Source organism: Typopeltis vanoorti, chromosome 7 (assembly GCF_054136105.1).
Source record: "Typopeltis vanoorti isolate ZY-2024b chromosome 7, IOZ_Tvanoo_1.0, whole genome shotgun sequence".
Classification (NCBI taxonomy): Eukaryota; Metazoa; Arthropoda; class Arachnida; order Uropygi; family Thelyphonidae; genus Typopeltis; species Typopeltis vanoorti.
In genome coordinates, this window is record NC_143555.1 from 45,145,962 (window position 1) to 45,163,154 (window position 17,193).

The 17,193-nt window shown below is 35.1% G+C and overlaps 1 protein-coding gene across 2 annotated transcripts in view; it reads left to right on the forward strand.

Moving 5' to 3' along the window:
- The window catches only part of LOC150104641 (two pore channel protein 2-like), a 480,610-nt gene that overhangs the window by 401,106 nt on the left and 62,311 nt on the right, over nucleotides 1–17,193 (forward strand). For both annotated transcript variants that reach the window (XM_090395240.1, XM_090395242.1), the window contains exons 14-15: nucleotides 741–963; nucleotides 15,627–15,717. In XM_090395240.1, coding sequence (XP_090251366.1) covers nucleotides 741–963; nucleotides 15,627–15,717 — 314 coding nt within the window. The remainder of the gene's footprint in view (nucleotides 1–740; nucleotides 964–15,626; nucleotides 15,718–17,193) is intronic.

A 17,193-nucleotide genomic window follows, 5' to 3' on the forward strand; every position in this document is an offset into this window, starting at 1 on the left:
TATTTCAGGTCTCCCACTATGCTTGTGGGAGACCTGAAATAGTTCCATGTTTGATCTCTAGAGCATGGTAATTACTGATATATCTAATCCTTAGCCCATTTACAGTGCAATTCATGAAAAGGAAAAACAATAAGTTTGTAATTTTTTTCTGACAATTACTCATGATCTAAATACTAAACTTCACATAAGTATTGTAGCTAAACTGTTGTTTTTATTCTAAATCATTGTATTTAGTCTTGTAGAAAAATAAATTGGTGAGGTTATAAGTATTTTTAATGTAGGTATTGAATTATATGATTTTAAACTAATTATGTAAATTAACCAAATTCAGCATGTTTGGTCCTTGCAAAAAATAGTGGCACTAGGTCAGAAATGTGCTTACATGTCATAAACATTCTGATAAAAAACAAGAATATATTAAAATAGATAAACTTTTTTTTGTTTTTTCATATAATAAAATAATCATCAGTGTTGGCCAACGCTGTTATTTTCAGTTGCCTTCTCCTGCATGCACACACGCACTTTTAAAGACCTCGTTATACATATTAAATAGTGAGAAATTATTAAATTCATTCTCTTAAATAATAATTTACCTCTTAAGCATTTATTCAAGATTTGACACAAACTATGCAAACCTTGACCTCATAAATCTTCTATGCAGTAATTTTTTTTTTCTTTCTGTCTCATTGGAAATGTTTAAATAAATATTTTGCATGCTTTTCTTTTAAACTTCCATTTAGGTTGTTTACTATATATTTGCTATTATTGGAATGGAGCTTTTTCAACATAAAATCACATACTATGGTTACAGTAATATTACTAATTCAGCTGAACTATTCTGTGGGAATCATAAGTTGAACAACTCTGCTTTCTATCAAAGTCATTACTGCAGCAATAATTTTAATAATATCTTCAGTTCTATTGTTGTGCTGTTTGAACTCATGGTTGTCAACCAGTGGCATGGTATCCTTTTATAAATAAATAAATAAATTTTATAAATATAATTTTTTTATAAATAAATGCACTGTAATATTGAGAACTATGTATATTTCCATCAAATTTATTCTGTAGTTTAGTTTGAAACCAGTGGTTTGATATATTATAGTAGGTTTCACTTGAAACAGATGTAAAAAAAATAAACAAAGAAATAACGGTTTTTATAGGCAAGACCCGTGAAGCAGCTTGTCTCTCGTGAATGTGTGCTCTTCCTACCAATAGTTTCCAGGAGCTATTCTTGCTGCCTTATATAATGTAGACTAATTCGCCTTTGGGTGAAAAATTCCCTTATGTTTTACTGATATATTTAATCCTTAGCCCATTTACAGTACAATTCATGAAAAGGAAAAACAATAAGTTTGTAATTTCATGATCAAGATTTACCTGAAAGCCACATCATAATGCATATATGATGTGGTGAGCAGCAGCAGCGCCACAATCTCAATAGCTGAACAAACGAACAACACTAATCGTGTGCTCACGTTTCCCGTGATCAGCCAGAGCATGCGCTTTGGAACAAAACGGTATAAAAATGCTTTTTTGACGCATCTAATATTTGAAAAACACGTGGATATATAGTGATGTAAACATACATATAAAATTAACAACATCGCAATTATCGATTAGTGATAGAATTAAAATATCTAGCATGCATTCGATTCAAATTGTATTTTTTTTTTTCGCTCATGAAAATAAAAACCCACAGGCCACTCAAAATCCCACTGTGGGCCGCATGCTGCTCATGGGCAGTGCTTTGGACAGCTCTGGTGTATATGAATAAATCTACAATCTACTCCATGTTTTTCTTTTGATCTCTAGGATTCTGTGGTGCAGATGGAATAACTGCTGACTGGAAAGAGTTAGAATCTGATCTAGAATGCAAAAAAACATAAGGGAATTTTTCACCCAAAGTTGAATTAGTCTATATTATATAGGCAGCAAGAATAGCTCCTGGAAACCATTGGTAGGGAGAGCACACATGCATGAGAGACAAGCTGCTTCACTGCTTCATGGGTCTTGACTATAATTCTCACTATTCTCCATCTGTTCCTCCATTTGCTCTTAATACGTAGGCAAATATTATTACTTGGGTGATGAACTCATTTCTGTTAAAAACTCAATAGATTGCTTAGTGTTTTAATTAAGGCTTTGAATCTTCATTTTCTGTGTGCTCTCTTATGTTTCCTATGGAAACATAACAGAACCACACAGAAATCTGTGTCTTTTTTTTATAGGTACCAAAATATCTATAAATAAGACATAATGCATAAGCAGATAGTACTTTTCTAGATGTAATCAAGCATTCTGAAGGATGTGTTTTGTTGTTCCACACCTAATATGCTGAGAAAGGAGCATATACCGAAAAAAGCTGTTTGACACAAAAAGTAGATGATCCAAGATTCCTTTTCTGAAATAATTAGCTGAAAGGATTCTGAATGGAAGAAATGCTTAAGAACAAATGATTACACTATACAACCAGAAACTGTTTATGAATGCACTGCATTGAACACTATGCCCCCAAGTGGGATATAACATCAAGATCAGAATGGAAGATACTATCCCCTTTTCAATAAAAACAAAGCTGTGGTTAAGATGGATAAAGGAACACAACAGCAAAGGACTGAAGGAAGGCCATATGATGTGATGAATCCCAGTCTTTATTATTTCATGTGGATATTGGCAACTACAACACAAAGCCATGCACTATGCACACATCATGCTTCATCACATCAATGCAGCAGTGGAGTAATTACACTGTGATATATTTCCAGTACCTTTTTGACTCCTTGACACTAATAGCACAAGGCCTGAATGAAGTTGCTGACCTGAACAATTGACTAAGTACACATTCATATTTATTATCTGAACATCTGTTGAATACTGGCAACAGGATATACCAATCCATTTCAGAACCACAGGACATTTTCATCGAAGAACAACTATAAGAACATCATAGTGCCTTTACGTTAATGAAACCTCTTCAAGATCCCAATCCTGCTGAGCATTTTGTGACTGATGGAATGAAATGTTTGGGACAGGAAGAACTCACTGCCACCAAATCACTCCATATTATTGAGCTCTTTGTATAGTAAGACGTAGGTTCCAATCCTATCTAGCATGTTGATGAACTCTCATGAGAATTTATTTTCAACTGAAGTCAGTCTAATATGGGGTGTCATAAATTTCTGAGCCTCACAGAATCAGTGCTACGTGAAGGGGGAAATTCATTATATCAAACTACTTTGTTGGTTTCTGCTGGTTCACTCTGGTGAGCAGCCTGTGTACCAAACAGCAAATCTTGCACAGTAAGCAAACCAGCCAGAGCACACACACTCACACAATTAACAGATGTAACACTGGCCTCATAGTCTATGTTACTTTAGTTTGTAATTTCAAACCAAAGTAACAAAGTTCGTAATTTCAAACCCTAACAATAGCAAGCCAGATCAAAGTGTGAAATTCAGTATTCTAGCAGTGTGTGTATTAGTAGATGCCATTTATCAAATTTGATGTTTTGTAAAATGCATAACAGCCATTGTATTCATCAACATGAAAGACTGCAAAACCTTGTTGTGGTGCATCAGTGACATGTGTTTGGGCAAGAAGTTAAGGTGAATGTAGACATCTGCTGATGTATGTCTGTCTTGAATGGCTAGATGTAGTGTTTGGTGAACACCAAAAATAGATGTAGATAAAAAAAGGAGAAGGAAAAGTGGTTTGGAAGATTTGAAACTGGACAGTAAATAGATATTGACCATCAGCTGCTCATGTTCTGACAATGAGAGGAATGATTGTAGCCAGTTCAGCAGAATATTGCTTACAAAAATACCTAAAGAAGAAGTGTAAGGTATAGAAACAGAACATCTATTTAAAAAAAAAGTAATTAGAATGAATCTGTGAGGTGGAGTGGGGTTGTCAACTGATCAGATTGACCTTTTTTGGATGTATGGAATATTCTGAGAAGGAATTTTCCCACGTGTGAGCAGTAATTTAAGTTGTACAAATTTGTGATTAACATGACAATTTAAATTTGTGTTTGGAGCCCTCTGTTTAGAAGCTCATTTGGTTTTGATGAAACCATCTGGTTAGGAAGACCTGAGTTCAAATCCTGTGTGAGATTCAGAGAACCTTTATCAGTGCATTTTCTAGTTGAAGGTGAGTTAGTTAGTCTCATATGGAGGTAGCAGAATTTTTCCTCCAGAAAGTTGAGTTTTTTTGTAAAACAGGCAAAGCTGCCAGATGAACACATGCAATTGATAGAATTAACCGTCCTTTCAGACAGTTAATCAGGTTTCAAATAAGCCAAATTACTTGGCTTATTTGAGCCTAACATATACTGGTACATGGGTTAGTGTTAGTAGTTGTTCGTATTAGTGAGAAGTGCTTCTTGAGTAGTAAAGGACACCTAGCTTTTTTGGAGGCTGAAGGAGATGTTATCTACTGAGGTAGATAATATTTCTCCTCTTGCACAAGTTTTGTCAGCTATGTGAGGAGAGTTTTTATGTTTGCTACTTCTTCGTTCGGTGTGGCATGTTGTGCTTGGGTGACTTTGTTGCAAATATCTATGCCAGCTACTATTTTGTACCAAACGACTGACATCAATACACAAGCAAAAGATGTCACATAAAATAAAACTCCATGGTCTGCATTTCTTGTTTTGGCTGTCAAATTTAGTTCTAGGAGGTCTTCCAGTGCTTATTTAATGCCAGGCAAGTGAGCGGTAAAAGGCTTTACACATTCATCACAATCTATCCATCTTGTTTCAGACATATCATGAAGAGAACAACCAATACAGTTTTGTAGTAATTCCCACTGCTTAAGACTGAAACTGAACAGGTGGTACACAGTTTGAATTGTTTCCGAAAAAGGTTATTGTTTCAAGTATGCATTGAGCAGCATCATTCTCACCTAAGCAGAATGTGTGACAACTGCAATGTAAAAAAATTGTTGTTGAGCATTGTTCTTTTATTTTTGCTTGTGTGCTGGTGAAGAATTAGGAAGAAAAGGAAAGAGGAATAGCATGTTCTTTTAATGTATCAGTTATCAACTGAGCAATTCCTTATCCTTTTTTGTTGCTACAATCTGCAAACTTGAGAAATCTTTCTTGAATCTCATACTGCATTTCTTTTAAAAGTATGTAAGTAGGTGGTCTGAAAAGTTCTCAGCCTCAACCATAAATGGCAACACTATCAGCAAAATTTTTTTCTAAGTTGGTACATCTGTTATAAGCATCCATGTGAAATAGCAAGTCATTCTATCAAGTAGTTTTTTATACAGCTGTTGGAAGCCAAAGTGCTGTCTGTATCCCATGAAATGGATAAAATTGAGTATTGCACGGTTATAAAATTCTCTGTAAAAGAAGGTTTAACGCCAAAAGAAATTCATTTGAAGTTCATAAAACTTTATGGGCACTCCTCTCCTTCATTTTCAACAATTAAGAAATGGGCTGCCGGATTTAAACGTCCAAAAAGTGTAACACCAGAAATCATTCATCAGTACACGATATGGTATTGGATGACCGGTGAATCGAAGTGCGTGAAATTGACTGAGACTATAGGCATTTCAAAAGAACATGTAGGATATGTTTTGCATAAAGAATTGCAATTGAAAAAGTGCTGCACAAGATGGGTGCTGCGCTGATCAAAAACGCACTTGTATGAAAATCTCTGAACAGTGCTTGGAGCGTTTTAACAAGAATAAAACTGATTTTGTGTGTCGATTTATTACTATGGATGAGGCTTGGATTCACCAGTACACACCAGAATCCAAACAGCAGTCAAAACAGTGGACAGAAGGCGGTTATTCAGCGCCAAAGAAGACAAGGTCATGGCTTCAGTGTTTTGGGATGCTGAAGGCATTTTGTTTGTTAATTATCTTGGAAAGGGTAAAACAATAACTGGCAAATATTATTCCAATCTTTTAACCAGACTAGATGAAAAAATTCATGAGAAAAGACCCGGTTTGCTGAAGAAAAATTCATCTTTCATCAGGACAATGTATCTGCCCACAAAGGCGTTTTGGCAATGGGAAAATTAAGGGATCTGCACTATGAATTGTTGGAACATCCACCCTATTCCCCAGTTTTGGCTCCCTCTGACTTCTATCTCTTCTTAAAACTGAAACTCTTCCTCACTGGTCAGTGGTGTTTTTTTTTTTTTTCGAATCAAGAGGTGATTGCAGCTGTAGAGGGGCATTTTGCAGACCTTGCTAAGAACCACTACAGGGATGGGATAATGGTGCTGGAGCATCACTGGAATAAATGTATTAGTCTTGAGGGAGATTATGTTAAAAACTAAAATTATTTTGAAATTATAAATTCGTTTTTTCATTGTTAGGCTGAGAACTTTTCAGACCACCCACATATCTCAAAAGAAATATTGTTTGTTCAACATGGGAAGAATTCGGTGTGGAATCGACTATTACTGCAATGTACTTTGCAGATTGCCTCTCAATCAAAATGTGTTGTTTCTAGATTTGAGCATTCTGCAATAAATTCATTTTGTGAATCAGGGGACAGATAATGAACTGGAAACCACTCACTACTTTTCTGTGACTCCTCTACACTCAGCACATGTTCCTGAAGAATTGAGACTCAGTGAACTGCTTTCTACCTGGAGAGCAATTCAATGAGTCCTGAAAAGTTTCCATTATTTGAATCACCAATTTGATGGGATGAACCGGTGAATGCTAGACCACATTCTCCCAAGAAGAGTACAACATTAATGATGTGCTTTAAAAGGTCGTACCCTTTTACAGCTTCAGTTTTGATTGACACTTTTAAAATGATATCAACTCCTGTCCTAGACAACATTTCTAGTCCTCAACAAGTTAGGTAACATTCTTTGTGACTATTGTCTTTCTCATGTTTTTGGGATTCTGTAGGAAAGTTTCTGCCACTTCCTATTAGAATTCTGAGCCTTCAGCAGATACTAGTGCAGACTTGCGCAGAAGTGTTATTCTTTGACTGTATTGTGCGAATAATCAACATGGAAAGCAATATAAAGCTTGTTTCTGTTGGCTCCAGACAAGTCAGTCTCCTACTTGTAGTTCTACCTTAGTGCTCTGAAATTTCATTATGCTTTCTGGGAAAACTTGATTGTAGGTGTCTGTTGGAAATGCTTTAGACTTGTGAGAATATATTTTGGAGAGATGATGTATAATATATACTTTTATATCTGAAAAAAGGAAAAAATAAAAGGACAATAAGATAAAAAATATTCTATACTAATAATTTAGTAGTAGAAGTAGTGATAGCAGTAGTAATCATATAAGTATATGTTATAAAGATAATCTTTGCACAATTGACATTTTAGTTATTGGTTACCCAATAAAACAGGCCAGTAAATTGTAGTCAAGACAAAATAACCGATCATTGTCCTTCAAAATCGTCTTATAAGCAATTTTATTTGAATTTATTAGAGAAAGTAATAGCAAATATTACCCCCAAAAAAATAATGAAGTTGTGACATCAAAACTAAGGGATAGATAGATAAAATTTGAACCTCTAAACCTAAGTTATTTCAATTGTGCTTATTACCATTATAAAAAATAATCACATAACTTGTATTGGTATACCGGGTAATATTTAACCCCATTAGGCCTATATCTAAAAAACAAAAAAACATTTAAGTAAACCCCATGACTGCATACATCTGGGTATTTTCTTTATTTCATTATTTGTTGTCCCTTTATATTACTTTATCAAAACTTGATTAAAAAAGAAATATGTCCAAAATTCAAATATCCATATCTAAACATTTTGACACATTAATATTCTAAGATTTTCTCAAAATTTTTGTGACTTTTCTTTAGGTATTTTGATATATAACGTACATTTTTCCTCTGTGTTTTCTAAGAACACATGGTGAGTTATTCTTTGTATGATTTCTTGTTAATTCTACATTCATATTTTTTCCTTTTTTATATATAATTTTCACATGATTCTTTAGCTAAATCTATTGGTGTTTTTCTTCAGAGTTTGCCATTATGTCTCTATATTTATTCACTTCATATTGACGGTGTATCGATGATTCATTTGACCAAAAATCATTGGATAAATAAGACATGGTTGAAGGTGGATGACATTCTGACAGGAATAGAGATGGAGGAATATGTAGTCTTTCATGAAGAAAGAAGAGGCAAAAAAGGAGTGCTATAGATGATGATAGAGTAGTTGTGCCCATCTAAGGGTGGAGATGCAGATTCAGTGGTTTTGAAGTGGTACGGTGTGAAGTGGAGGTGGACAGAATGAAATGTTTAGTAAAATATTGCTATAGACCTGGTAATGTGGAAGGCATGAGAAGGAAATATTTAGGTAAATTGGTCTGGCTAATAATAAAAGTGATCGCTTGGGTGGCCAGCATATCAGAACTTTTGTGAGGAAGGATTATATATGTGGAACAGTAAGGCAGGTGACTATGACAAACTCAGGGAGCATCTTGCAGTGATAGTATGGAATGCAGAATTGGATGGGAAGGAAATCAATGCTGCTTGGTCTCTACTCAGGAACTATTGAGCAGAGGCAATGACTGAGTGTCTTCCACAGGTCAGAAAATTGTCATTTTACAGCATCTCCATGGATTCCAGAGACTCATTGCGGGAGACCCAAATCAACCATCTCTCACACACACACACACACATACACACACACACACACACATCCTATCATACCTATTCTTGAATCCATTCACCGACAGGGAACTCACAATCAATTCTGGCAATCCAATCCATTCCAAAAATACTCTGGATTTAGAGAAAGATGTTGGAAGTTTTTTCTCACTTGGTTAGACTATAATAAATTTAGTTTAATCCTTTATCCAAGTGTAAGCAAACAAAGTTTGTGCCTGAAGTATCTTCAGGACTGAGACAACTCGTGGCAAAGGTGGACCAAGCTCTCATCACTCCTTGTCTTAATATCTCCCATAATGCAAAGCACATCTCCTTGCAGACATGTATAATGCTATGCATTAAGGGAAGGGCCACTACACAGACCGGTTTTGACCTTTATTAAAGTCTCGTCGGTGGGAGCCAGACCCAGAGGTAGTGATACCAAGGCAGAAGCAATGGAGAAGTCATATTCACAAGTCCACAAGGAGATGTGCTTTGCATTATGGGAGATACTAAGACAAGGAGTGATGAGAGCTTGGTCCACCTTTGCCATGAGTTGCCTCAGTCCTGAAGATACTCCAGGTGCAAACTTTGTTTGCTTACACTTGGATAAAGGATTAAACTAAATTTATTATAGTCTAACCAAGTGGGAAAAAACTTCCAACATCTTTCTCTAAATCCAGAGTAATTTAATAATAAGGTGAGACACATTTTTGCAACTCGTATAGGTAAATATGACTTCTCCATTGCTTCTGCCTTAGTATCACTACCTCTGGGTCTGGCTCCCACTGACAAGACTTCAACAAAGGTCAAATCCGGTCTGGGTAGTGGCCCTTCCCTTAATGCATAGCATTATACATGTCTGCAAGGAGATGTGCTTTGCATTATGGAAGATACTAAGACAAGGAGTGATGATAGCTTGGTCCACCTTTGCCACGAGTTGCTTCAGTCAGTCCTGATGATGCTTCAGGTGCAAACTTTGTTTGTTTACACTTGGATAAAGGATTAAACTAAATTTATTATTACCAATCCATTCTATTCACTCACACTCTCCATGCAAAAAATCTGATCCACACATCCCTATTAACTGCACTATTACACAACTTCCACGGATGGTCCCTAGTTCTCTATTTGTCATATATTGAAAAATTTCACACGCATCAATTTTATAAAACCCCTTTAATATCTTGAAAGTTTCTATCACATACTCTCTTTTTCACCTATCAACTAAACTTTGTAACCCACAAAACTTCAACCTATCCTCATAGGGAGAATCCTACCTCTCATCTCTGAATCCTCTCTACCACCTCCTGTTCCCCAAGAAACCCAGGTGACCAAATATGTGTAGTCAAGTAGTCAAGATGTGGACGAATCATAGCCTTATAAAGAGCATGTTTTTATTAGTGTGTTTTTCAACATCCAGGTAATTCTTTGAGCTATTATACCAACTTTTGCAATATGCCCTGTGAACTTTAACTCTTTGTTCACATTATCCCCAAGCGACATAAATTTCCTGCAGTCCACTACCTACCATCAATATGATACACCATATGCAACCTTAGACAATCATTATCCTTTGCCCACAATGCCAATTTATTTAAATCATCTTGCAGGATATCTACATCATCTTTATCAACTATTACTCTCTTCAATTTTGCATCATCAACAAATAACTGAATATCCCTTTTTAAATCTTTCTATATGTCATTGATAACAAATTAAAGAGTAGTGACCCTAGTACCAAACCCTGTGCTACTCCACTAGTCACCATCATTCTCTTAGACCCCATCCCACAAATATTACTCTATGTCTATCAGCCATCCCCCTATCCATGCTGCTAGTCTCATATCCATTCCCATCCTCTCCAGTTTTTGTAATAGTTTTCCATGTGGTATACTGTCATATGCCTTGGCAAAGTCGAGCAGTATCATGGTGTATCCCTTACTAAGACGGCACCTACCCTTTACCAAGCCATGCTGCCCACTGTAGAGTATTGCATCCCCACCACCCACTGTTCTATTTAACACTTCACCAACTTTTCCAATACGTTAACAAATACTGATATATTAATTGGTCTGTAGTTATCCACTCTGTCTTGGAGCCAACTTTATGCAACTTTATACTAACTTACTCTCTTTCCACTCCCTTGGAACCCTGCCAAAGCTGAGACATAAATTGAACAACTTCATCAGAGGCAAATCATCAATTAAATAAGGTAAGCATAAAATGGATAAGTGAAGGAAGTGAAGCATGAAATCTCAAAGAAAAAGGCATTGTGCAGGCAACACAAGATGAGTGTCAATAATTAGTTATACATGAGAAGTACAGAGAGCAAGCAAGGAAGATGACTCTCTTGGTATGGATAGCAAAAGTGCAGTATGAACAGCAGTTAGCAAATGAGGCTAAAAGAAATCCTAAGGAGCTTTTTTTGATATGTGGCCAGTAGAAGGAAGAATGCTTATGATAGGATAATGATGGTCAGTGATAATGGGATAATGATGGTCAGTGATAATGGGATAATGATGAACACTGAGGAGGATATGGTAGAGTTGTTAAATGAGTAGTTCAGTAAAGTATTCCATCCTTGTGATTGTAACATAATGTAGAACTTGAGAATGGAAATGAGGAGGAACCACTGATGGTGAATGAGCAAGAGGTATGTGAGGAATTGAATAAACTTGATGTCAACAAGGCCATGGGACTGGATGGTATATCACCACATGTCTTTTAAGGAATGTTCTAGAGAGGTAACAAGTGTTATCTTTTTAACATGAGTCTTAGATTGGCCCAAGTTCCAAAGGAGTGGAAAGAGAGCAAAATTGTTCTGTTTAATCAAGGAGTGATAAGACTAGTGCTTTGAATTATAGGCCAATCTGCTTGTCTGGAGTTGTGGTCAAGGTGTTAGAGAAGCTAGTGAGGACAAGGATTCAGAACTGGGTTTGCTTTAATGGACAGCATGATTTCATGTTGTCCATTAAAGGAAGATCGTATTTTAGCAGACTGTTTTGTTATTATAACAAGTTGACGAATACATTTGACAGGGGGGATACATATACAGTAGTATTCTGTATACTCTTTGTAGTATGCTGTATACTCTTTTTCCTGAATCATTCTGAAGATGTTAATACGAATAATAAAGTTAATACCTAGAGCATGTGATAAAAAGAGTTGACAGGTATAGAAGAAAATGAAACAAAGTGCATGGGCAGCACTGACATAGACTTTTGAACTTTTGTCTGGTTTGCTATAAATATGAATTCAAGGTGTGAATTAGAAGTTAATAGGGAATGAATGAAACATGGTGAGAAAGAAGGAAATGCAAATGCATTAGCAGCATCAGAGAAGAGTGGAATGAAAGAAGTGCAGTTTGCAATAGAGAGATTGCATAGAAGTAATGCATCAGATTTACCAAGAGAGTAAATTAGTTGAATTAGCGAGTAAACAATTTTCCATCCTAGTAAAGATAATACATAATCGGATGTAATATGATTGAAGTAGAATGAATATGTAGGAGTAGATCAGTAATTGCATGTATGTGGGAAATGATAGAAAGAAGTGGTATACTTTCTATATTGATCATGTATTCGAGTACTGATCAAGTTGTTTAATTCTTAGCACTTGCAGAATCCAGTGGGAATTATAGATTAGTTAGTGTCTCTGAAGTAATGTAAATATAAAGTCTTGGAGAATAAAACCTAATGAGACGTGAATTCAGAAATGGATGGATGGATAGGAATATATTCTATCCAATGAAGTAGTTCATAGCCTCCCTCCTCTTGCTGCCAGAAGTGCAACTGCATGGCATGGACTATTAAAATAAAACTTTCTACAATTTGGTTTTCAGTATCCTATACCTAGTGCCTACTAATGAGACCAATAGAGGGGTCAAAATTTGTCTAGGCAGTGATCTGTTCACAGTGCATAACAATATACATGCCAAAAAAAGAGGTGTATTGTGCATTATGGGATACTAAGGCAACAGATGTGAAGTCAGTAGCTTCTTTATGCAAGTAACCTACTCGTGAAGATACTTCACTTACAAACTTTTGTTTGCTTACACTTAGGTAAATGATTAAAACAAGAACATAATTTCTTTTGCAGCACCTTTTAAATTTAGGTGATTTTCAAAGACAGCTGCAAAACTGAAAAAACTTTTCACACATGGAAAATAGTAATTCTGAGGTGTCCCAAGTTACAACCTGAACTTCCTGTTCATACCTCATAGAGAATATACTCTTCTTAGCTAGTGCTGTGGACTTTGTTTTGATTGCTGTAATTCATATTGTACCTTAAGGATGTCTGTGTCAGAGATGAAATATTTGGTTAATGCTTCTGTCTCCATTGAAATAAATGTTATTTATTTAAATGTGGATACTTTATCTTTCTGTTTATTTATTGACATGTAAATATGTCAAGGCAAGTACAGTGGTTAAATTATTGTTTAATTCAGTCCTTGTGCTATTATTATTCCATTAAATGTCTGACATAAGAAGGAAGAGAAATATTTCAATGCGGAAGAATGAACAAGGAGTTATCCCTGGAAATTGTTTCTTGTTGTGAGTGCAATGTCAACGATGTGTGTGTGTGTGTGTCAATTAACAGTGATTTCTATAACTTCATGGAGGTGCCAAATAACAGTAATAGAAATTTTTTGAATCCATGAATATCTGTGCTGAAATAATACAGTGGGTGTTTGTTTATTATGATTAATTGGGAGAAAAAAAAAAGAAGTGAGTGGTGAATTTCATGGACAACCAGCAAGGAAGACTAGTTTTTCAATATATCTAAATTGTTGCTTAATGTTGTGTTATAATATATAAATGGTTTGAGCAAAGAATATGTTAAAAAATGTGATAAAAAAACAAATCCAAAATGTGATTTTAAAAAAAAAAGTAAATGGGAAAAATATTTTTCTTTGGTAACCTGTTCTAAAATAGAACAACTAAAATAGAAAATAGAATAGAATTGTAATACTATAGAACAGTTATCTATGGTATTATAATTTATTGACTCAGTGAACAATGCTGCAGTTACAATAGCATTCAAGGAATACCTCTTATTATGACTCTTGGGGGAAGAGTTGCTCCACTTAATTTTTAGATAGACAAAGCACAGAAACTTTATTTTTTGTTCTTCATATTATTGATAGTGTACAATAAACAGTAAAAAAATTCTTGTCTGATGTGGAGGCAGCATTCTTGAGATTTTTCTGAAGGTTGAATGAGCAAGTCACAACATTACTTCTTTAGAGCAAGACTGGATATTCTCCTAACCTTCCAACGTAAAAAAGTACCGAATTTGTAGTGCTCAAAATTGGACCAGCTTGGAGTAACAAATTTTTCATGACACTAATTTCTGGCATTTTCTTGCATTATCTACAGCACTCTGATGCTATCATGCTTGCAGAATTCTTTTCACAGCAGCCTTCCTACTCCGTGGTTGCTACAGTATGTCGTAAAGGTATACTTGGTCTGTTGAACTATCGGCTATATCAGGGACAGAAATTTCACTTGTATGAATCCTTGGATAAAACTCAAGGTCTCATCTGTGACCTAATGCATTATTGACAGATTGAAGAACTTTGTGAAGCGCTTATTCTGAAGATTTTGTTCTTCTGCAATAAAGTAATTCATAATTGATTTGTGAATTATTTTATTGCAGAACTGGGTTCAGATACTCGCTGGTTCTCAGAAAGATAGGTAAAGAGTGGCTTCATCTTAAAAGCTTTTAAAATATTCAATCTCAACTTATCAAGACAAATGCAAGCTTTCAGTGCCACTGTGTCTTGACGACTTCTGTCATCCTCCATAAGCTGTTCTTTTGAACATCTTTTATCCAAAAAGAAAGAGAGACCAGTTTTTATTGAAGCTGAAAACTTGCACACATGAATAAACTTGAATGAGTTCTTCAAAATTTTTCACAGATAAAGCTGCAGCTTCATGTAATGATGCTACCTCTCTATATCTGATAGTTGATTTGATGTATTTCTTGTTCATCAAACCAACTACCAGACTGAGTGAGTTTAAGCATTAAAATGACAGAACCACTCATATTCTGTTTTACATTGAGTGCTCAACATATAGTTTCTATTTTTGCAAATCTGCAAATATGGTCTTTGCCCACTCACAAATCAATTTTCTCAGCATATCTGTATTTTCACGTCTGCAAATGTGTGATCACTTAAGCAATCCCCCCCCCCCCAGAGAACAGTAAAATTGCCTCCTTTGACTTATGACGCCGTATGTGTAATCACTTACAGTATTTGTCCCTCATTAATGATACTGCCTTTCATGGTTGTCATGATATGTTAATTTAGTGTGCATTATCACATCTGCATCTTCCAGTTTTTCAGTGATACAAAGTTTTGTATTCAAATCTGTAAACTTTTTAGATGTACTAGTTATTTTGCTTTTGATTTGAAAGAGATTAATTTCCTTTTTGTGCTTGTGTGTGTCATAACTAGGTAAATGATTCACCAATCAAAAAAAAAATTGCTGCTTTCACTTCTTAATAATGAAAACTACTCAAATGTTCTGAAATCCCAAAATATAGAAAGCATGTTCATTTGTATATACTCTTTGACTGTTGACTTCTTGATGGAGAGTGCAAGGTACTCTGTCTTTTGTGACAATTCTAGTGACAAACCTTTTTGATAATTCTAGTTTCTTTCCTGTAATTTTGAAACTGATAAGGTCACAGATGTACTGACTTCATCTGTAACCTTACTATTCCTTTAACTGTATTACTATGGTGCTCTTAGGATAACATGAAGAGTTTCCACGAAACTCGTCACCTGTTATCCCAATAGCTCACCTGTGATCAAAAAATGTTGTCTCGTTTGGGCATATGTTATAAAAAAAAATGACTAGTATGATTAAAATAAGAATACTGATTGTATATTCCAATTTATTCTTGCATATTTTTTCAAAATTGTGCTGCACTCTTAATTTCTAATATTTATTAGTTTTTTTAATACAATCACAGCTGATAATATGGAACAATTCTCCTTAACTTACAAACAGTACTTACCAGTGGTTTTGTGCTAGTTACTTCAAAAGCAGCACGAATATATTTCTTTTTATTTCATTTAACTTGTGTAATCATAGTACTGAAGTAAGTAATATTTTCTTTATAAATTTCAAAATATTCAAATTTAATTACATTTGTGTAACATTTTAATTGTTCAGTCTCGGTGTCAAAGTAGTTAAAGCCTTTACTTGTCATCCAAGTGACTGTGAATTTAAATTCCACTGTGCCATGTATGATTGTAAAACTGTAAGTAAACCCAATATGTTTGGAATCTCTTAGTTATCTAAGTCTTTGAGGATGGGAAATAAAAACGAACCTGGATGAAATAATTAATGAAGAACTTGGATGATTGAAGATTGGCACACTATCAGCATAAAAATATCAATGCAAATGAATTGGAACTAGGATGTATTAGTGAAGTACCATGTTATAATAATTGACATTTCCAAGACAAAAAAAGACTAAAATAGGTGATTATAATAGACAAGAAATTATACTTTTGTTTTAATCCTATACACACGTGTAAGCAAACAAAGTTTGCACATGAAGTATCTTCATGACTAGGCTACTTGTATGTAGAGGCTGTTGGCTTCAGATCAGTCTGCCTTAGTATTCCATAATGCAAAATATGTATATTGCTATAATAATAAAAATTGGCAATGGAATGGCACTTATGTAAGGAGAAAAAAAAGTGATATTTATTACTTGCAAAATTTTTGGCTACATTTCCTAGCCATTATCAATGCATACAGATGACAAGAGATAAACAAAATAGAACAACAATTAAAATGTGAGAATTAAATTTACCCTTGAAGTAAATTTAATTCTCACATTTTAATTCTTATCTCCCCTTTCTTGACGTTATAAAAAATCATTCTACGACAACTTAATGGAAATTCACAGTTTTCGGTATATAGAAAAACAGTGCATACTAGAAAATACATTAATGCCGCATCACACCATCATCTTTGTCAGAAATATTAAAATTTTACAAATATTACAAATAGCAAGCTAAAGGACAGTTGCTCCCAATCGCATGTACATGCTCAACCCAACTTAACCTTTGCACAAAGGGAACAAAGACAGCTAGAAGAAAAACACTGAAATGGAGACAACAGCTGGACCATAGACTACAAACAAACCAAACTAGTGCAAAAACCAAGTGACACTACTAGTAGCTGCCAAGGAGACCAGTATGCAGGCACTGCATAGGAAACGTTCAAGACCCTTGAGGTCAAAGCCATGCCCCAGAGATCCTTGCACTACACCAACATCCATGGTCTCAACTGCAACCTAAATAGTGTTCACAAAATAGTATCATCTGCAGTCAACCAAACCCCAACTACTCTTCTTAACAGAAACTCAAATTTCACCCACCCCCCCGCACTATCCACTCAACCATCCAAACTATATACTATTTAACTGCTTTCGACCCAAGGGTGGTGCGTGTGCAGATATCCTCTCTGACATACCCTGCCAGAGAGCACCTAACCTAGAATCTCCCAACTTTGACCTTCTTTGGCTATAAATATCCCTCCTCCACTCAGTTAAATTCATCTG